The sequence below is a fragment of the Aethalodelphis obliquidens genome, unplaced genomic scaffold, assembly GCF_003676395.1.
Source record: "Aethalodelphis obliquidens isolate GAN/ISIS:26980383/991018 unplaced genomic scaffold, ASM367639v1 scaffold53, whole genome shotgun sequence".
NCBI lineage: Eukaryota > Metazoa > Chordata > Mammalia > Artiodactyla > Delphinidae > Aethalodelphis > Aethalodelphis obliquidens.
The window spans coordinates 5671617-5692121 of NW_020837997.1; the positions used below are offsets into that span (position 1 = coordinate 5671617).

At 54.2% G+C, this 20505-nt stretch overlaps 2 protein-coding genes across 4 annotated transcripts; both read left to right on the forward strand.

Moving 5' to 3' along the window:
- Positions 1-568: 568 nt before the first annotated feature.
- On the forward strand, positions 569-14080 carry YJU2B (YJU2 splicing factor homolog B). 3 transcript variants are annotated; one of them, XM_027084939.1, is made up of 12 exons: positions 569-631; positions 1350-1390; positions 3210-3296; positions 3387-3611; positions 5010-5063; positions 6507-6589; positions 8304-8359; positions 10035-10095; positions 10573-10715; positions 10811-10983; positions 13133-13271; positions 13382-14080. In XM_027084939.1, exons 4-12 carry the CDS (start codon positions 3609-3611, stop codon positions 13861-13863), a joined length of 1194 nt encoding a protein of 397 aa, XP_026940740.1. In that variant the 5' UTR covers positions 569-631; positions 1350-1390; positions 3210-3296; positions 3387-3608; the 3' UTR covers positions 13864-14080. The 3 variants fall into 3 exon arrangements, with proteins under 3 accessions (XP_026940740.1, XP_026940742.1, XP_026940741.1); XM_027084941.1 differs by lacking the exon at positions 1350-1390 and having other exon boundaries at positions 602-631; XM_027084940.1 differs by lacking the exon at positions 569-631 and having other exon boundaries at positions 709-1390.
- A 122-nt stretch (positions 14081-14202) lies between these two features.
- On the forward strand, positions 14203-20322 carry MRI1 (methylthioribose-1-phosphate isomerase 1). Its single transcript, XM_027084938.1, has 6 exons — positions 14203-15311; positions 15387-15625; positions 16462-16637; positions 17910-18086; positions 18167-18391; positions 20104-20322. The coding sequence occupies exons 1-6, from the start codon at positions 15042-15044 to the stop codon at positions 20247-20249; spliced, it is 1233 nt and encodes a 410-aa protein (XP_026940739.1). The 5' UTR covers positions 14203-15041; the 3' UTR covers positions 20250-20322.
- The last annotated feature ends 183 nt before the right edge of the window (positions 20323-20505 follow it).

Here is a 20505-nt window from a genome sequence, read left to right on the forward strand (position 1 = left end):
ACTTCTGTAAACGGCCAGACAGTACATTTTCAGGTTCCATGAGCCATAGGCGCTCTGTGACAACCATTCAATTCTGCCACTGTAGTGGGAAAGCAGCTACAGACAGGTAAATGAGTGGGCGCAGATGGATTCCAATAAAATTTTATACACGGACACTAAAATTTGAACTTCATTTGATTTTCACAAGTCATAAAATGTTATTCTTTTGATTCCCCCCCCCCAACCATTTAAAAATTTAAAAACATTTGTTAACTCGCTAGCCATTCAAATACAAGGGGCTGGTTTGATTTGGCCCAGGAGCTGGAGTTTGCTCCACCGCTTCAGCTGGCGAAATCCCGCTCTCTGGAGAGCATCATCAGAAAGGCGGTCCTTGGATTGGGTCAGGCAAAGTGGGCGGGGCCGAGGGTGGGGCATCGTGTAGTGCGCGCAGTTGGGAAGGGCAGGCCCGGATTGGTCCACTCCGGCGGCTGTGAGCGAGCGGCGTGTTCGACATTCAGCCAGTCAGCGCTGCGCTGCCGCCTCGCCCCGCCTCGCGCAGGCGTCCCTGTCACGCGGGGAGTGCGCCACGCCCCCTTACGCGCCCAGCAGGGACTTCCGGGACGGGCGCGGAGTGACGTCAGGAGGAGGGCAGGTAAGTGCAGGCGGGCAGAGGGGCGGCTAGGCCCGGTACGGCTGGGGGTCCGTCCACTGCTTCACCCGGCCTCGGAGCCGCCCTATGGGGTCGAACGCGCCGGGGGCCGCGGGGCTCTGGGAACGTGGGCCCGATGCTCGGAGCTGCCCGCCCCCCAGCCGCGACCCCCGACACAAAACCCCGGGCCCTAGCTGCGACCCCAGACCTGACCCTAGCCCATATTATACCTCTTCAGGTTTTCCTCATCTGGAAAATGGGACAGTAAGCCCGTATTTCTTTGGGTCTTGGTGAAGATTTTTTTAAATGATGCTTGTAAAACGGAAATAATCAGAACTACAAACGTTTAACTCAGCATCAGGCGCTCTTCCAGATACTTTAACTCACTGAGTCTTGACAGCAACCTCATCAGGTTGATACTTGTATAAACCCCATATTACAAATAAGATAACAGGCTCAGAGAGAGAAGCAGTTTGCCCAAAGTCAAGCCGCTAGCAAGCAAAGCAGAGTCGGGATCCAAGCCCAAGCATTATGCCCTGAGCCAGGGGGGTTTATCATTATTCTTGACACCAAGGACCAGAGATTTCTATACATCCACCCTGTAGCCCCACCTGTACCACTCACTGGGGTGATAAAACCACGGTAAGACCCCCAACTCCTGTAAGTGGAGTACTTACTCTGTGCAAGCATTACCCATGTTTGTATGTTATTTCATTTACAGCAACTCCAGAAAGTCCTCTTGCCGTCATCCACTCTTTACAGGTGAGGAAATATAAGCTCAGGGAGGCTCAGACATTGGCCAAGGTTACCCAGCTAGTGAGGAATGGAGCAGGGATTCCAGCCCATGGAACTGTGCCCCCAAAGCTTGGGTGGGCACTTAGCTATTTTGTTGGCAAAAGCATTTTTAGTTTGGAAGTGACTTTAAGAAAATCTGGTCCAGGGGCACACTTTACAGGTGGAGGATCCGAGGTGGAGAGGAGTTTGGGGGGATGGTGGAACACTTTATATCTGGGGCTTTGCACCCTGGCTCTGCCTTCCTATCAGCTTCTGACCCCTGGCACGTTACTTAAGCTCCCACGTCCTCGTTCGTCAACTGGAGATAATACTAACATAGTATAGAGTAAATGGGGCAATGATGTTGGACTCTGTGCAGCAGGTAGTACACAGTAACTATTAGAGAGCGCGCAGCTAAGTTTGCAGAAACAGACTTCCTGACTCGAGCACAAGGAGCCAGCAAACTACACTCACAGGCCAAAACCGGACCACTGCGTGATTTTGTACAGCCCACCAGCAAAGAATGGATTTAACTTCTTAAATTGTTGGGAAAAAATCAAAAGGAGAATAATATTTTGTGACATGTGGCAATCATGTGAAATTGAAATTTCAGGGTCCACAAATAAAGTTTTGTTGGAATGCAGCCACACCCGTTCATTTACATATTGTCTATGGCTGCTTTCTAGCAGTGACAGCAGAGTTGAGCCAAGTTGAGCTGTTGGGACAGAAATTCTGGCCCTCAATCGAGAAAATCTGCCAATCCCCATTCTGGACTACGCTTTAGTCCCTCATAGTGTCTCTCTTTTTTTTTAATTTTTTTTTTAATTTTTTTAATTGAAATACAGTTGATTTAAAATGTTGTGTTAGGGCTTCCCTGGTGGCGCAGTGGTTGAGAGTCCGCCTGCCGATGCAGGGGACACGGGTTCATGCCCCGGTCCGGGAAGATCCCACATGCCGCGGAGTGGCTGGGCCCGTGAGCCATGGCCACTGAGCCTGCGCGTCCAGAGCCTGTGCTCCGCAACGGGAGAGGCCACAGCAGTGAGAGGCCCGCGTACCACAAAAAAAAAAAAAAAAAAAAAAAAAAAACATAAAATGTTGTGTTAATTGCTGCTGTTCAGCAAAGTGATTCAGTTAAACATATATATATATGTTCTTTTTTTAATATTCTTTTCCATTATGGTTTATCTTAGAATATTGAATATAGTTCTCTGTGCTATACAGTAGGACCTTGTTGTTTATCCATTCTATATGTAATAGTTTGCATCTGCTAACCCCAAATTCCCAGTGTCTCTGTGTCACCCACACTGAGTCTTATGGAACCTCAGTCAGTTATCAGAGGTTGATGAAGTCAGCATTTATCAGGAGCTGTCCTGGGTGCCGGAGACGTAGCACGGTGGCCCCTGGCGGAGGAGACAGACTGTAAACAAGTAAACAGACACAGGGTGATGTGGTGGAAGCTCCAGGGAAGAAGTGACTTTAGATCAGGTGATCAGACGAGGCCTCTGACAGGGGTGATGTTTTAGCTGAGACCTGTGAGAAAGAACACTTGTGGGTGTTATCCTGTGTGTTGTAGGTGTTTAGCAGCGTTCAAGGCAGTTGGCCTGCACCTGCTTAGCTTTCGAAGGCAGCCAGGAAGCCAGTGTGACTGAAACAGCGAGGGAGAGGGAGAGGGGTAAAAGGTGGGCTCGGAGAGGCAGGCAGGGGCCCCATAGGCCGTGGGGAGGGGTTTGACTTGATTCTCAAAGCGATGGGAATCACTGGAGGGGTTTAAGCAGGAAAGTGATAGTTCAGATTTATATTTTCACAGATCCTTCTAGCCGTTACGAGGAGAACAGACCGTGAGAGTCAAGGGCAGAGCCAGGAGCCTAGGGAGGAGGTGACTGTACTCGTCCAGGTGAGCGATGATGGGGGCCATGGAGGGATGAGAAGTGTCAGCTGGGAAATATATGTTGGATGGAGAGTGGACAGGACACTCCCTTTCCAGACAGACAAACGCCGCTCCTTGGATGCCTCCTACACCTGCGGAGAGGATCATCTGAGCCGCCGCCACCACCACACACAGCCCACCGCATCTTCACAGAGAAGCCGCGACTGTCTGCCAGGCTGTCCAGGAGGCTGGCACTGGGCAGTGAGTCGGCAAAGCAGTGTCTCATCGTCTTTTCAGATTGGCTGAGTGGCAGCTGAGGACCAGTAGGCAGCTTCCAAGATGGTGAGTAGACAGGCTGTGCTCATTGGGTTTCTCTTCTGATCTTTAGGTGAAGGGAAGGTGTCCCCTGAATAGCCCTTTCCCTCCCCTAAAAGTCTCCTTCCCCACCCCTGAGCCCAAGCTCTCAGGTATTTTGAAACTCTGGATCATGGTCTTCGGGTGCAGTGGTTTTCAAACTTTGCTGTGTACTGAAATCACCCAGGGGGCTTTTTTCTTTTTTTTCCTGGTTTTTTTTTTTCTTAATGAGGTGGAATTCACATAACATAAAACTAACATTTTAAAACGTATGATTCAGTGGCATTTAGTACATTCACAATATTTTGCAATGACCACCTCTGTCTAGTTCCAAAACATTTCCATCACCCCAAAAGGAAACCCTATAACCAACAGCAGTCACTCCCGTTCCCCCACCCCAGCCCCTGGCAACCACCAGTCTGTTTCCTGCCTCTGTAGATTTGTCCATTCTGGACATTTCATATCAATGGAATCATGTACCATGTGTCCCTTTGTATCCAGCTTCTTTCACTTAGCATGATTTTTTCGGGGTTTACCCACATTACAGCATATATCAGAGCTTCCTTCCTTTTTATGGCTGAATAATATCCCATTATATGGATAGACCACGTTTTGTTTATCCTTTCATCCACTGATGGACACTTGGGTTGTTTCCACCATTTGGCTATTGTGAATGGACCTGTATGTACAGGGATGTGTATACACACGTGTTTTCTGGGGTTGCTTTGGAAAAGCCCTGTGTCCAGGCACCATGCCCTAGAGCAGGTCCTCTGTCAGGAGAACCTCTGGGCGTGGGTCCCAGGCATCAGTATTTTAGAAACTCCTCGGGTAGTTGTAACATGCAGCCAAGTTTGAGACCCACTGCTTCAGTGGATCGTTAAGTCAATAAGTCAATTCAGCAGTTGGCTGTCAGCATTTAAAAGAGAGATTCACAGCTGGGTGAGCATTCTTTCCTGAAACATGTGCTTGTGTATTTGGGGTTAAATATGTCTTACCTTAAGTCACAGTCCCAAAATAACTGTGAAAGCCATTTCTCTAGGAGAGTCTAACCCTTGCGGAATTTTCCACAGCGACGACAGTGGGGTTTGTTTTGTTTGTTTGTTTTTCTCTGGCTGAGCCGCTCAGCTTGCCGGATCTTAGTTCCCTGACCGGGGACTGAACCCAGGCCACGGCAGTAAAAGCGCTGAGTCCTAACCAGTGGACCGCCGGGGAATTCCCAACAGTGGGGCTTTTTCCCCCAAGTCACCAGTCCTCGATGGGACACAGAGCCCTGGGCCATCCTCCAGGATATCCCTGTCTTCCTTGTCCAGGTCTCGTCCCTCAAGGCTGCACAAGTAGGTCTCCTGTAGGACCCTCTCTGACTCACGTCTCTCTTCTGCTTTCCAGGGTGAAAGGAAAGGCGTAAACAAGTACTACCCTCCGGATTTCAACCCTACAAAGGTAAGGGGCAGGCTTCCTTCTCCGTGTCCACGATAGCATAGCAACCCCGCCGGGTAGGGGCCCCACGCTCTTCATCCCCTCCTGGAGTCAGAACCACAGCTGCAGAAGCCCGGGCGGCCCCCGAGGTCTCCCTGCCTTGCGCTTGTCACCTGAGTCTTGGGGCAGCCTTCCCTCCCAGGTGGTCAGTGTGACCCTGGTCAGTGACCCATGTAAACACCAGCATGCCCAGTGTCAGGTGTGGTGTGTTTCCAGTGGAGTCCAGGATGAGGTCCCACACACGGCCTCTGGGTCAGATCCCCTCACCCTCCCAGCTCCAGCTCGTCTGGCCTCCTCATTGTTCCCTCTGCCTGGAACCTCTCCCTCCCTCTGACCCCAAGACTCCTTTCCTTCCTTTAGGTCTCTCCTCACAGAGGGCCTCCCTGACCACCCTCTCGTTCTCTATCGCATGACCTAGTGCTTTATTTCTCTCCGTAGCCTTCTTAACTCCTCAATGCGTCACCCATTTATTTGCCTATTATCCATCTCCCCCTCTATTTATTTATTTTATTTCTTTATTTTTGGCTGCATTGGGTCTCCGTTGCTGCACACGGGCTTTCTCTAGTTGCAGCGAGCGGGAGGTACTCTTTGTCGCAGCGTGTGGGCCTCTCTTTGCGGTGGCTTCTCTTGTTGCGGAGCATGGACTCTAGGCATGTGGGCCTCAGTAGTTGTGGCTCGCAGGCTCAGTAGTTGTGGCGCACGGGCGTAGTTGCTCTGCGGCATGTGGGATCTTCCCAGACCAGGGCCTGAACCCGTGTCCCCCGCATTGGCAGGTGGATTCCTAACCACTGCACCACCAGGGAAGCCCCCCATCTCCCCCTCTAGAACGTCCGCACCTCAAGGGCAGGGATGTTCATCTGTCTCTTTGCATCTGTGTCCCCACACTATGGGCGCTCAGTAAGGGGCCAGTAAATGAATCATCATGTCCCAGCTATGTGGTCCCCTGCACATGACTCGGTCTTTCTACACCAGAGTCTCCCCATAGGTCCAAAGGGGAAACAAAACAACGTGACCTCCCAGAAACGTTGAGGGATTAAAGTGAGATGACACACTTAAAGTACCCAGCAGAGGTTTGCTGGTCTTGTCATCTCACCTGATCCCACAACACCTGGAGGTAATTATTATGATCCTCGTCCCCAGTTGACTCATAGGGCTGTGGAAGGCAAAAGGTGAGGTCACTGCCCAGGGTCACACAGCTCTTTTAGCTCCTAAATGGGAGAGGTAAGATGCAGACTCCTGTTTTCCTGATTCCAAGCCTACTTGCTTCACCAACGCCTAAGTGCCTCCCATTTTGCTGTTAACACTCCCAGCAGGACATAAGAATGAGGCCTCTCTCGGCCTGTGAGAGAGGGCCTGAGCTCCCCCAGCTCAGCAGTGCTAATCTGCTCCCTCTTCCTTTCCACACAGCATGGCTCACTCAACAGATACCATAACAGCCACCCTCTTCGGGAGCGGGCTCGGAAGCTGTCCCAGGGCATCCTCATCATCAGGTAAGGCCCTGGCATCACCTGAGGACCCCTGCCCTTTGTGCCACCTGGTGTCAACCTCAAGGAGCGTTCAGCACCCCCTGATTTTGCCCAGTGCTGCAGGGTCTTAATTCCATAAAGCAGAAAGTTGCTGTATCAGTCAGCCATTGCTGCATAACAAAACGATAAGCACATGTTAAGCACTCGTGTTGTTCACGAGTCTGCAGCTCAGCTGGATGCCTCTGCTGCCCCTGGCTGGTCTTGGCTGACCTGGGCTGGGCTGTCTCACATGTTTGGGGGTTGCCTGGCTGGGGACTGGCTGGTCCAGCATGGCTTTGGTTGGTATGACTGGGCTGTGTTCCAAGTCTCATCCTCCAGCTGGCTAATCTGGGCTTGTTCACACAGCAGCAGCCGGGTTCCAAAAGAGAGCCAGCAGAGGCATGCAAGGCTTCTCGAGGCAGAGACCCTGAGCTGGTACCCTGTCACTTCTGTCTCATTGATTCCCCAAAGCAAGTCATGATGCAGGGAGGGGGTGGGCAACACACTCCACCTCTTGACAGGAATGGCTGCAGAGTCATCTTGCAAAGGGCACGGACATGGGGAGGATAAAGAATCACAGCCATTGCTGCAGTCAAGCCAGGACGATGGCTGTTCCGGGGTTCTCCTCTGGCTATTCCGGGGTTCTCCTCGTATTTCTGGCCAGCACCCTGTGGGTCAGCCGTGGCGGGAAGCAGAAGCCCCTCTCTGCCTCCTTCTCTGCCTCATGAACTCTGCCCTCAGCCTCTGGGGTCCACCCTGGGCCTGAGCAGAGCATCCAGTGACAAAACCGTCAGAGGCAGGAACATCTATGGAAAAGTAGTCAAGATGCAAATCTCAGCAGTGGCCCCAAGAGTCACAGAGCTGAAGGTCACCTCCAACTCCCGCCATGCCTCCACACTCCAGAGCCAGCCACCCGCCCTGCCTTCTTTCTGTTTGCCAAGCCCTCATCTCACCTGTACAGTGTCTTAAATTCAGCTCATTATTCATTACTTAATGGTTCTGTTTTAAAAGAGAAGCTCCATTACTGCTGTTAATGGAAATTTACCAGAATTGCACGTTGCAAATAGAACTGGATGAAAGAAACCCAGGGACTTCCCTGGTGGGGCAGTGGTTAAGAATCCACCTGCCAATGCAGGGGACCCGGGTTCAAGCCCTGGTCCGGGAAGATCCCACATGCCGCAGAGCAGCTAAGCCCGTGAGCCACAACTACTGAGCCTGTGCTTGGCAACAAGAGGAGCCACCGCGGTGAGAAGCCCGCGCACCACAATGAAGAGTGGCCCCCGCTCGCCGCAACTAGAGAAAGCCCATCCGCAGCAATGAAGACCCAACGCAGCTAAAAGTAAATAAATAAATGTATTAAAAAAAAAAAAAACCCGGTGTCACTGCAACAACTTAGCTAAACTGGAATCAAACACCAGTGCTCCCTGAAGCCTGCTTCCTCCTCTGCTTGGAAACCTGTGTAGCTGACGTGGTGGGATATGGAAGACAGGGCAGCACCCAGCAGAGACGCTCGCCCAGACGGGGTCAGCTGGCCAGAGAGCCACGTGATGGGCCTGGCCTGGTTGCAGGAATGACCACCGTTCTTTACCCTCCCACTTGCACGCCCTTTGCAATGTGACTGCAGCCAGAGTCGCTGACCTGGAGATCCTGGGAGAGCCCACGTGGACGGGGACAAATGAGCTGTTCTCTGTTTGTGTAGATTTGAGATGCCCTATAACATCTGGTGTGACGGCTGCAAGAATCACATCGGCATGGGTGAGCTTCCGCCCGCTCCCCTGCTCCCCACCCTGACCCCCACCATTCAGCCGCACAGCCAGCGAGCCCCTTAACTGCTGGGCACCGTGAGAGACCGTCCCCGCGGGGGTCCCGGTCAGGAGTCGAGTAGGGGACAGTGGGCTCAAGTGCCTGGTGGGCTGTGGATGCCTCATGGCAGAGCGGTTAGGAGGCTCTGGGTTCAAATCCCATCTCTGCCACTTCCTAGCTGGTGACCCTTGGCAGGCGACTGAGCCACCATGCACCTCGAGTTACCCATCTGTGAAATTCAGGTGGTATGAGTGCCCGCCTGTGTGGCATATAAAGTGCTTAGTGCAAGGAATTCCCTGACGGTCCAGTGGTTAGGACTCTGCGCTTTCCACTGCAGGGGGCGTGGGTTCGATCCCTGGTTGGGGAACTAAGATCCCAGAAGCCGCACAGCGCCGCCAAAAATAAATAAAAAATAAAGTGCTTAGTGCACAGCATGTGGCATGTGCGAGGGCTCGTAAACTCAACCTGCTGCTGCCACTACCCTTACTGTTACCGTGAGCATTCAGACCCCTGATCGTGCCCACAGGTGCGCAGATGGATGGACAGACATGGGTCCGTGGCCCTGCTCAGCAGCCCTGAGGCCTGCGGCAGGTGACTCGACCCTCCTGGCTTCCGTTTCCTCCACTATAGTACAGGGATCCTCCGCCCTTCCCACGGCGCCTGGCCCAGGGCAGCAGCTCGCTCTGTAAACAGGAGCCGGCAGCTCTCGGCAGGAGGGTCCAGTGCAAGAAAGAGGGGCCAGGCCACCCCACTGCTGAAGTGGAATGACTCCCCCCAACACATCCCCTTCATCAGACCCAGCAAGGGGCATCTGCCCCAAAGGCCTCCAGGCGCTCAGGCGACAAAGAGCAGGGCGCAGCCTGACGCCACACATGGGTCAACCTCAGGGCCGTGAACAGAAGCAGCCCCCCAGAAAAGGAACAGCCGGCCAGGCCACACCACCAACCCCCCCAAGCTCTGTTTTTCTAGTTTAAGCTTTTTTCACTCAGTAAGCAAGATAAGAGTCAAGAATATACCATCTAATTAGTGAAAAAGGAACAAAAAACCTGGATTCTCTAGAAAAATAATAAAAGCCAACCTTTTTTTTTTTTTTGGCCACACCCCACAGTTTGTGGGATTTTAGTTCCCCGACCAGGGATTGAACCTGGGCCCCGGCAGTGAAAGCACGGAGTCCTAACCACTGGACCGACAGGGAGGGAATTCCCAAAAGCCAACCCTTCTTGCATGCTTGCTGAGCACCTGGCCCAGTGTTGAGCGATCCGTGGGTATTAATAGCTTCTGCAGTTCTCACACCAGCCCTGTGCGGTAGGCGTCATAGGCATCCCTATCCAATCGATGGGGAACCTGAGGCCAGACGGCCAGGGCAGCTGGCCTAAGGTCGCACAGCCAGTGGGGTGGCGCCAGGGTTTGAACCCAGGCCCTCTGGCTCCATCCAGCCCACCCTCCTCTGTGGCCTGAGCACCCATCCCGCAGCCTAGACATGGCTCTTTTGTGCTTGAATTTCAGTGTCCTCCAGAGGTGTCTCCCCTGCAGGGGAGTAAAATACCACCCCCATCTGCTCCCCACCCCAGGAAAAGACGCTGAGGGTGGCCTGAGCCCTAGCCTCATTCTCTCCCTCTCCTCCTAGGTGTTCGTTACAATGCAGAAAAGAAGAAGGTTGGCAATTACTACACGACCCCGATCTACAGGTAGAGGCAGCCTGGTGGGCGGCAGGGTGAGGGGGCTACAAAGGAGTCTGAGTCAGAGGGAAGTTTCTACCCTCTGCCTGATGATTATTCCCTGGGAGGTCTCCTGGAAACCATCATGGTCTGTCAGGGCACATCCTGCCTAGAACCCTTCATGGTTCCCACCTTCTTCAGAGTAAAAGCCTGAGTCCTCCCCGTGGCCCACAAGGCCCCGCAGGCTCTGCTCCGTCCCCTCAGGAGGGTTTGTTGAATGAATGAACGAACAAACAAATGAATGGATGGATGAACAAGTGAACAAACTCCAGACAGAAGGTCAGTGCCGGGGTGAAGGAACCATATCTGTCTCACCCACGGCTGTCCCCCAGACATGGAGCCCAGCATGTAGCAGGTGCTCCGTGAACACTAGTTGATGACACGCACGGATGGAAGGAAGCGGGCCACAGTGTCCTGACTCTAACCCATCACCCTCCGCCCTGCCAGGTTCCGAATGAAATGCCACCTCTGCGTCAACTACATCGAGATGCAGACAGACCCCGCCAACTGCGACTACGTGATCGTGAGCGGCGCCCAGCGCAAGGAGGAGCGCTGGGACATGGCAGACAACGAGCAGGTGCTGACGACAGGTGAGCGCCCAACGTGGGCTCCGAGCCCACTGCCAGCCCTGAGCCCAGCCCCGAGCCAGGGCCTTGAAGGCCCAGCCCCGCTCTCACTCTCGCAGAGCACGAGAAGAAGCAGAAGCTGGAGACAGATGCCATGTTCCGACTGGAGCACGGTGAGGCCGACCGGAGCACGCTCAAGAAGGCCCTCCCCACCCTGAGCCACATCCAGGAGGCCCAGAGCGCCTGGAAGGACGACTTCGCCCTCAACAGCATGCTGCGGAAAAGGTTCCGGGTGAGCAGGGCTCCGGCCCGGAGTCAGGACCCCGGGCAGGCGGGGGTGGCCTGGCATCACCAGCAGTGCAGCGAGGAGATCAAAAAGCAGGCTGAGACCCAGGTCCAGCCCACTCCCTACCACATCCTAGCTATAGGCAGGTCATTTCACCCGCGGTTTCCCCATTCACCACCACATCCCCACATCACAGCGCCCACGGAGGCATCTAGCCCAGCAGCTACTATTAAGCATGTGGCCCCTTCCCCTGGGGACTCTGGCCCTCACAGCAGACTCTCAAAGGGAAGAAATCCTCAAGCTGGGGCACAAGTGAGTCCCGACACCCCCCCGTGGCCGGGGCAGGCAGAGGCCCAGGAGGGCACCGATCAGCTCCTAACATATTTCATGGGCCCGCTCAGCTGTCCTGAAACAAAATCCATAGTTTGACAACCCACCCCCACGTAATTTCCACAATCATCCCTAGAGTCAAATCCCTAGAGATAAAAAAGGAAATTACCTATAAAATGTATAATGCCTATCTCAACATGTAAATGCTTGGGCCAGACACCTGTACCTGCTTGTAGAGCCACTGAGGGCGCAGGTGCAAACGCAGACTCCCGACCCCAGGGGCACAGGGTCGTAGCTGGAGGACACCCTAGGGCGTTGCTGTCAGTGACACAATGGCTACTACAATTGTGCCAAAAATACTCAGTGGAGCTAAGTCACAGGGAGTGGGGGTCTGGGGTCAGAGGAGTATAATAGACATGGGTTTTTTACCCTCGCGGGCATCCGACAGGGCAGTGGAACGTCCTTTGGGAACATGAGAACTTTTGCCTCTTGCCTCGCTTTGCGGGGCAGCTTACACCCCTGGAGCCTGCAAACAGAGCCCGGGCAGGAGCATCCCGGGCGACCCCACAAGGCACAAGCTCCGTATTCATCATCTTGCCACTCCCATTTTTTCACATCACCTTCTCTGATCATCCTGTGGTTGTTATTATTAGGAGTAAAATTGTGGGTTTTCTTACTAATTATTTGTTACTGAAAGTGTATCTCTCTGGCCAGGCCTCTGCCCAGAGCTGGTGTCCCCTGCCTTGTGGGCATCCCCGAATGGGGTCTAAGGACCCTCAAACGTAACATCCCAAGGAGCCCCATCAGTCCCTAACCTGCCCTGCCTGCATCCTCCCCTTCTCAGTAATGGAAGCATCTCTGTCCTTCCGGACACTCAGCCCATAAAGCCCAGAGTCAGCCTTGGTTCCTCTTGTTATAACCACCACTCCCCTCTCCCCATCTGTCAGCAAATTCTGGCAGGCTCTGACCACTTCCCAGCCTCCATCATCTCCTGCCTGGACCAGCACAGTCCCTCCACCCTGGTCTCCAGGGGCTCATGCCCTGTGTCCCACAGGCTGTTCCCCTCACAGCCACCAGGGGCCGCCAGTGAGCGCCTGAGTGGGATTACATCCCTGCTATGCTCAAAACCCTCCGTGGCTCCCAATGGCCAGAGTCCTCCCCTTGGCCCACCAGGCCCAAATGATCCTCCCCTTCCCCTCCTTACCCCCATCTCCACCTTTCCCTTGCTCATTCTGCTGTAGCCACATTGGCCGCCTCACTGGCAAGCACACTTCTGCCTCAGGGCCTTTGCACAGGCTGTTCCCTCCACCAGATACCCACATGGCTCCCTCACTCAGACACCTTTTCTCAAACATGATTTTCTCAGGATGCTGTCCCTAACTCTCCCCTCTACCATGCACACCACATTTAAAGTTGAACCTGCTGCCTATTTCCTACCCTCTTCCCAGCATTCTTTCTCTCCTCACCACTTTGTCTTGCTCACCCACTAGAATGTCAGCTCCACCAGGGCAAAAGATTTTGTCTGCTCACTGCTGTGTCCCTAGTGTCTAGAACAAGGCCTGGCACCAGAAAGACATTCTGTAAATATCTGTGGAAAGAATGAATGAGTGAAGAACCCAGTGGTACACATACTAATGATTGTGTCTCCTGCTGTTGAACAAATTCTATGTCCCGAGCACTGTGTGAGGCCTTTTCCTCGCATGTGCTTGAAGAGAAGGAAACTGAGACCCTGAACACTGGAGGGATTCTCCCCTCCAGCTCAGAGGGCAAAGAGGCACGGCTTTGACACCCACCATCCCTCCCCAACCCCTTCTCCCCAACACAGGAAAAGAAAAAAGCCATGCAGGAGGAGGAAGAGAGGGACCAGGCCCTGCAGGCCAAGGCAAGCCTGGACATCCCGCTGGTGCCGGAGACAGAGGATGACCGCAGGCTGGCCGCCCTGCTCAAGTTCCACACCCTAGACTGTGCGTGGGGGCCAGGGGGCGAGGGGGTCGGGGTGGGGGGAGATGGGGGGCTGCTCGGGCAGAGGGCGGCTCTGGACCTCCTCCTCCCCCCTCCCTCTCCCCATCCCCAGCATATGAGGACAAGCAGAAACTCAAGCGGACAGAGATCATCAGCCGCTCCTGGTTCCCCTCCAGCCCGGGACCTGGCGCCAGCAGCAGCAAAGCCAGCAGTGTCCTGAAGAAGCTGTCCCAGAACCGCAGATCTGCTCCCACGGGCTCCCCCATCACCGTGGGGCACCTGGGCATTGTGCGGCGGCGGTCCCGGGAGGTCCCAGAGAGCCCTCAGCACACAGCTGAGACCCCCAAGTCTGGGGAGCCACGGGTGCCGGAGGGGACCGCCCAGGACAGGCCCACATCCCCCCGAGACTCTTCTCAGGAGACAGCCAAGACATGCAAGAACAGTAGGCCACCAGGGCAGGAGGAGAGCTGTCAGGACAGGCCCCAGCCCCTGCCAGGCTCCTCCCAGGAGGCAGCCAACCCCCAGGACACACCCCAGCCCTGCAGCCTCAGCTCCTCCCTCGTGGCTGACTACTCCGGTTCGGAGAGTGAGTGATTCTGGGGGCCAGATTCACTCAGGAGGCCAAGACCCACCGAGGAGGCCCCTCACAGGCTGCAGCCCCTTAACCCGCCAGCCCTTGGAGAGCTCAGTGACCACCCTCCCCAGACCTCACCTCCTCACAGTAATGGAGTTGTTATTTATTTGGTCCTGGAGAGAGTGTCTGTGCCTTGTGGGACCCCCAACCTCCCAGCATTAAAACCCTGCTTCTTTGCCTCTGCCTCAGGTTACTAGATGGGCCCAGGAGCTATGCCTGCACCCCTCCCCCCGCAACCCAACTAAGCTTGCCCAGCATCTCATCAGCCAATGCTGATGCTGTGACCACAGCCTGGGTCCCCACCCAGCTTGATGAGAGTTGAAAGGTAGTAGCCCAGGCTGGCCTGTAATCGGTGCCAACTTCCTGGAGGAGGTGGCACAGGCTGGGTATGAAGGATGAAAATGGGACTGGACAGCAGGGGTGCTCGGGATCCAGGCCGGATGCAGAAAGGGATGGAGCACACAGGCGTGGGCTGTTCATTATCCCCCACCCATGGGGACACCCTGGAAGGGTCATGAAAGAGTCCCCAGCGTGTTGCTTCCTTTGAAGGAAACTAGTAAACTGAGCAAAAAAACAGCTGAGCATCCACCAGGTGACTCATGGCCCAGCACCTCCCCCTAAATCCTGGAGAAGGATCATTTCACAAATATTAACGGAGCACTTGCAGTGCACCAGACGCTGTCCTAGCCACTGGAGACGCAGTGGTGAACAAACCAGACATACGGACCTCTCGGGGCTGAGGTTCCGGCTGAATTCTGCTGAACTTGTAATGTGCCCTGTCCGGAGGTAGTGGTGGCCCCCAGCCCGCAGGCCTTTACTCCCCGCGGGGATGGGAAGGTCTCAAGGCAGCAGTAAGAGTCTGTTGGATCTCAGAACCCCCTTCTGGTGCCTTGCTCTACGTGAGGCCACAGGCAGCACTGGCTCTGGCTGAAGAAGTCAGGCACCTGAGGGTACCCACCTGGCACTTAGGAGTCTTGCTATAGCCAGACGCCAAACACAGGGCTTGGCATGCAATAGTTACCCTATAAATAGTGGCACCATTTTGGTTCCGAGGGTGCGGCTAACTGCCCAGGTTTGGCGGAGAAGGTGAAGTAGGACCCGGCGCCTGGTCGGCGGGTCGCAGGAGGCGGCGAAGTTGATGTGCGCACGCTCCTCCTTCCGGGAGAGGTCCCACCCCTGGGGCCGTGGCCTCGCCTCCGGCGCCCTTTCCGGCCCCGCCTCTGGTGCGCGCGGCCAGCTGAGCCCCGGGAAAGGTGGTGATCGCGGCTGCAACAGCATGACTTTGGAGGCGATCCGCTACTCGCGGGGCTCACTACAGATCCTCGACCAGCTGCTGCTGCCCCAGCAGAGCCGCTATGAGGCGGTGGGCTCGGTGCGCCAGGCCTGGGAGGCCATCCGCGCTATGAAGGTGGGGTCGCTCGGTGGGACCGGGGTGGGGGGCTTCCCATGCCTGCAGTCCCTGACGCCCCCATTTCCCCACCAGGTGCGCGGCGCCCCAGCCATTGCGCTCGTGGGCTGCCTCAGCCTCGCCGTGGAGCTGCAGGCGGGCGCCGGGGGACCCGGACTTGCCGCGCTCGTGGCCTTCGTGCGCGACGCTCTGAGCTTCCTTGTCACCGCCCGGCCCACCGCCGTCAACATGGCCCGCGCCGCCCGAGACCTGGCCGACCTCGCAGCCCAGGAAGCGGAGCGGGAGGGCGCCACGGAGGAGGCGGTCCGAGAGAGGTAGAGGGGCCTTGTGCCAAGCGCTGCTTTAACCGGCGGCTATTCATTCTTTTTTTTTTTGCACAACGACCCATGTTACAGATGGGGAAACTGAGGCAAAGTGCTCTTAGTCCAGTGCCACACAGGCAGGGCTGGGGCTCACCACCGGGCAGCCTGGCCCCGAGATCCTTGAACTCAACGCCCTGACTTTGACCTCCCTGAACGTCCCCAGCCCTATCTGCCCTTGGAGGCCCTTTTAAGTGCCACCTCATTTACCTAGTTTTTGCTTTTGAAGAATTTTGTTTCTAGCCCTCGTCCTCTCCCTGCTCTCTTCCCACTCTCTCCCTCCCCATCTGCTGCACAGATACTCTCCATGTTCCTTAACCCCCACCAGGGTCCCTTCTGCCTCAGGGCCTTTGCACACACCATTTCTGCAAGCCAGGTATCCATCTACTTAATCTCCTCTCCTTCAGATTTCAGGTTTGTGCCTTCCCCACCCCCCGTATAATACAGCTCATTCCTGTCCTCTGTCTCCTGACTCCGCTGCCTTTCCCTTCACTTTATTGTCTGTTCATCACCTGCTTCCCCCACCTCCGTGTCAGCTCCAGAGGAGCAGAGATTTTTGTCTTGTTCACTGCTGTGTCGCCCAGCCCCTGACGCACAGGAGGTGCTTAGTAAGTGTGTCTCAAGAGCAAATGGAGTTACAGTCAGGTGGCTGTGGCAGAAGGGTCCAGACCCACAGCTGTGAGAGGCTTTCAGCAGGAGGGCTCCAGGAGAGCGGTGTTGGGCAGGGAGGAGGGGCTGGTGTGGGCCCTGAAGGCTTGTGACTTGTGCTCAGAGTCCCCTGTCGGCCCCAGAGTGATCCGCTGGACCGAGGACATGCTGGCAAAAGACCTCCGGGACAATCAGAGCATCGGGGACCTGGGAGCCCGCCACCTCCTAGAGCGGGCAGCCCCCGAGGGCGGCAAGGTGACAGTGCTGACCCACTGCAACACCGGTGCGCTGGCCACTGCTGGCTATGGTACAGCCCTAGGTGAGTGGGCATCCGCAGGGATAGGGGAGGGCCCTTTTTGGATGCAAGAGAAAGAAACCCAAACCACTTTATACACCCCCCAAAATGTGAATTGATTAGTTTTTGTACAGAAACACTCAGGGGGTTGGCTTCAGGCATGACTGGATCCAGAGGCCCAAATCATAGCATCAGGGTCCATCTATCCGTATCCCTAAGATCTGCCCTCCTCCATGGTGGCATCACCCTCATGCTCCACTCGTCGGCCAGGGTTCAGATCACAAGAAAAAGAGCCTAGGGTCTCTATTCCGACAGTGTTAGAAAAGTCTCCTTGTATCTCGGGGGCTCTGATGGAGTCATCTGTCCATCTAGGATCAGTCACTCGATAGGCCTGGCCTGTGCCATGTGCCTAGAAAATGGGTGGGGGGAGTTCCCTGGCAGTCCAGTGGTTAGGTCTCAACACTTTCAGTGCTGTGGCCCAGGTTCAGTCTCTGGATGGGGAAGTGAGATCCCACAAGCCGTGCAGTGCAGCCAAAAAAAAAATTAAATAGTTTTTAAATAAAAATAAAGTTAAATTAAAATTTAAAAAAAAGAAAGTGGGTGGGATGTGGACTCCAAGAGGACTGAGGGGTAGGGCGTAGCCCCCTAAAGAAAGATTAGGGTAGCTGTGACCAGGACCAGGGGGACTGGGTCCTGGAGTTCAAGGCAGCGGATTCCACCTGATCCTAAATTCTCCAGGAGGTTTCCCTACCTGCCTAGGTGCCACCCGTGGGCCTGGGGACTGAGGCTCTGATGGCAAGACATTCATTCATTCACTCAACAAATATCGATGCTTAGTAAATGCTTATCTCCTGTGTACCCCATCATTCATACATGCATCCATTCCTTCAGTCACTCAACATTTATTAAGCACCTACTGTGTGCCAAGCACAGTTCTAGGAGTTAGGGACCCAGCAGTGGAGAAAGTAGATCAAATCTCTGCCATCAGGAGCAGGAAAATAGGAGGAACAGACACAGGAACAGAACAAATACGTATGATGCATTTGAAGGTGGTAAGTGCTAAGGAGAAAGAGTAGGGGTTGGCAGTGCGAGGGTTGCTCTGTGAGATGGAGGAATCCCGGAAGACCTCACGGAGAAGGGATTCTCTAAACACATCTGTACCAGGCAGAGAGAACAGCCACTGCAAGGGCCCGGGAGTGGGACTGCATGGTTTGGAGAACCATGCTGCTAACCAGTGGGCTGCCCTGCCCATCTGTCCCTTTGCATCTCATCCTCCTGGTGGGCTGGGCACCACAGGTGTGATCCGCTCGCTGCACAGCCTGGGCCGTCTGGAGTGTGCCCTCTGCACGGAGACCCGGCCCTACAACCAGGGAGCCCGGCTGACGGCCTTTGAGTTCGTCTACGAGCAGATCCCCGCCACCCTCATCGCCGACAGCATGGCGGCAGCCGCCATGGCCCACTATGGAGTGTCAGGTCAGCAGGTGGGGGGTGCCAGTCGGCAGGGCTCCAGGCATCCAGGGCCCGGTGGTGACTCCCGGCATCTCATTCCCCAGCTGTCGTCGTAGGAGCCGACCGCGTGGTTGCCAATGGCGACACGGCCAACAAGGTGGGCACCTACCAGCTAGCCATCGCCGCCAAGCACCACGGCATCCCCTTCTATGTGGCTGCCCCCAGCTCGTCGTGTGACCTCTACCTGAAGACGGGCCGGGAGATCATCATTGAGGAGCGTCCTGGCCAGGAGCTGACCCATGTCAGCGGGGTCAGGATTGCAGCACCCGGTAAGCCATCCGCTCAGAGGGGGGCACCATAGGCCTGGGCACCTCTGTTGAGGCACCCTGACCCCTTCACAGGCAGCAGGTGGTATTTGGGGTGTCATCAGCCTTCTGGGGCATGAGGTGCTCCTTCAAGCCATATTTTAGAGCAGACACGTCTTGGAAGTCACATTCAAGGTCAGAAGATACAGCTAATGAGTTGGGAAGCCTTGAGCGCATTGCCTTGCTCTTCTCCACCTCTGTTTTCTCACCTGAATAAGAAATAAGAGTACCACCTGGCCGAGTGCTTATGAAGAGACAGATATTTCTCAGCCTCCCCACACTTCCTGGCTGTGTAGCCTGGTTGCCTAAAATTCATCCCTAAGAGCCCCATGAGCTGTTTTCATGACCTACCTTATATATATACCCGAGGCGGTTCAGTGTAATTAACCCACGTGAAGTGGAGAACAGTGCCTGGCCCTTAGTGCTGGTTAAATAGTAACAAGTATGATCAAAAACCTTTTATAAAAAGGACCAGTTAGGGATAGGGAATTTGGGACTGACGTGTACACACTGCTATATTTAAAATGGATAACCAACAAGGAGCTACTGTCTAGCACGGGGAACTGTATTCAATATCCTGTGATAAACCATAATGGAAAAGAATATAGATAGATAGATAATAAAAATAGATACATTCATTCTGAAAAAATATATATTTTCTCGTGATTTTTTTGGTGCCCCTTCTTTCCTGGAGGCTTAATTATTTAGCACTGATCAAAACCCATAAGACCATGGAAAGCAGAGTTGACAACCCACCGTGTCCCTCCCCCCAAGAAAGCTGGGTAACACAGGCCCGGTGCAGTCTGGGGACCCCGATACTCTGTTCTGGCCAAGGATCACGGGAATGCAGACCCCAGGAGAACTTCTGATTTTTCCAAGAGAAGCCTTACGTTTGTTATATGTTTGAAAGCTCCCACACTTTGAAAGCTGGCAGCTAATTCAGTGGGCTTAAAAAACTGTGAACCAGAGAAAACAGAGTTTGCAGCCTCTTGTGTAAGAGATTGTTATTCATTCAGCAAATATTTTTGAGCACCTGGCCAGTGCCAGGTGACATGATAGGGCCGGGGAAACAGGAGTGAAAAAAAACATAAAAGTCCCTGCCCTCATAGAGCTGACAGTCCAGTGGGGAGACAGACAACAAACAAGATAAATAACAAAATTCCAGTGTACGTTAGAAGGGGGTAAAGGCTGAGGAGAAATAAATGAGGCACAGAAGGATATGGGAAGTGTCTGTGCAGGGGGTGGATTAGACAGGGTTATCAGAGAAGTTCTCACTGAGAAGGTGATATGTGAGAAAAAACCTGAAGGCAGTGAAACATCAAGTCATGTGCATATCTGAGGGAAAACATCCAGGCAGAGGGCACAGCCCATGCAAAGGCCCTGGGGTGGATTCTTGGAGTTTCCTAAAGAAATTCCTGGAGCAGGCACAAGTGGGTGGATGTATATAAGACTTTGAAGGCTTCTTCTTAGACAGTGACAATCCAGGAATGTAGGGGGTCTAAATTCATTACTGGTATCAAAACCCATGCCTTCATGCACTTTTGGGGTGAGGATCTCTAGATTCTCAAGGATTCCCCAATCCCAAAAACCACTGTGAGTGAGACAGGTGACAATAGCTTGAGAACTTTCAATGAGCCTAATACCTGCCTTTCTTGCCTCCCCCCTCTCCCCTGAAGGAATTGGGGTTTGGAATCCTGCCTTTGATGTCACCCCCCACGACCTCATCACTGGCGGCATCATCACAGAGCTGGGTGTCTTTGCCCCTGAGGAGCTCCGGGAAGCCCTAGGTGCCACGGTCACCCTAGATGGACCCCAGAAGTAACCAACCTAGCTGTCCATATCCTGCCCCCATTATTTTTATAATAAACTTATTGAACGGCCTGCCCCAAAGCTGACCTTGTTCCCCCAACCACAGTTCTTCCCAGAACAGAGAAAGCAGACAGGGCCTTTGCATGGCTCTTAAGATCCCAGCAGCTGAAGTCAAGCTGCCTGAGTTCATATCGCAGTTCCACCGCCTTTTCTTTTTCTTTTTCTTTTTTTAATTAACTTATTTATTTTTGGCTGTGTTGGGTCTTCGT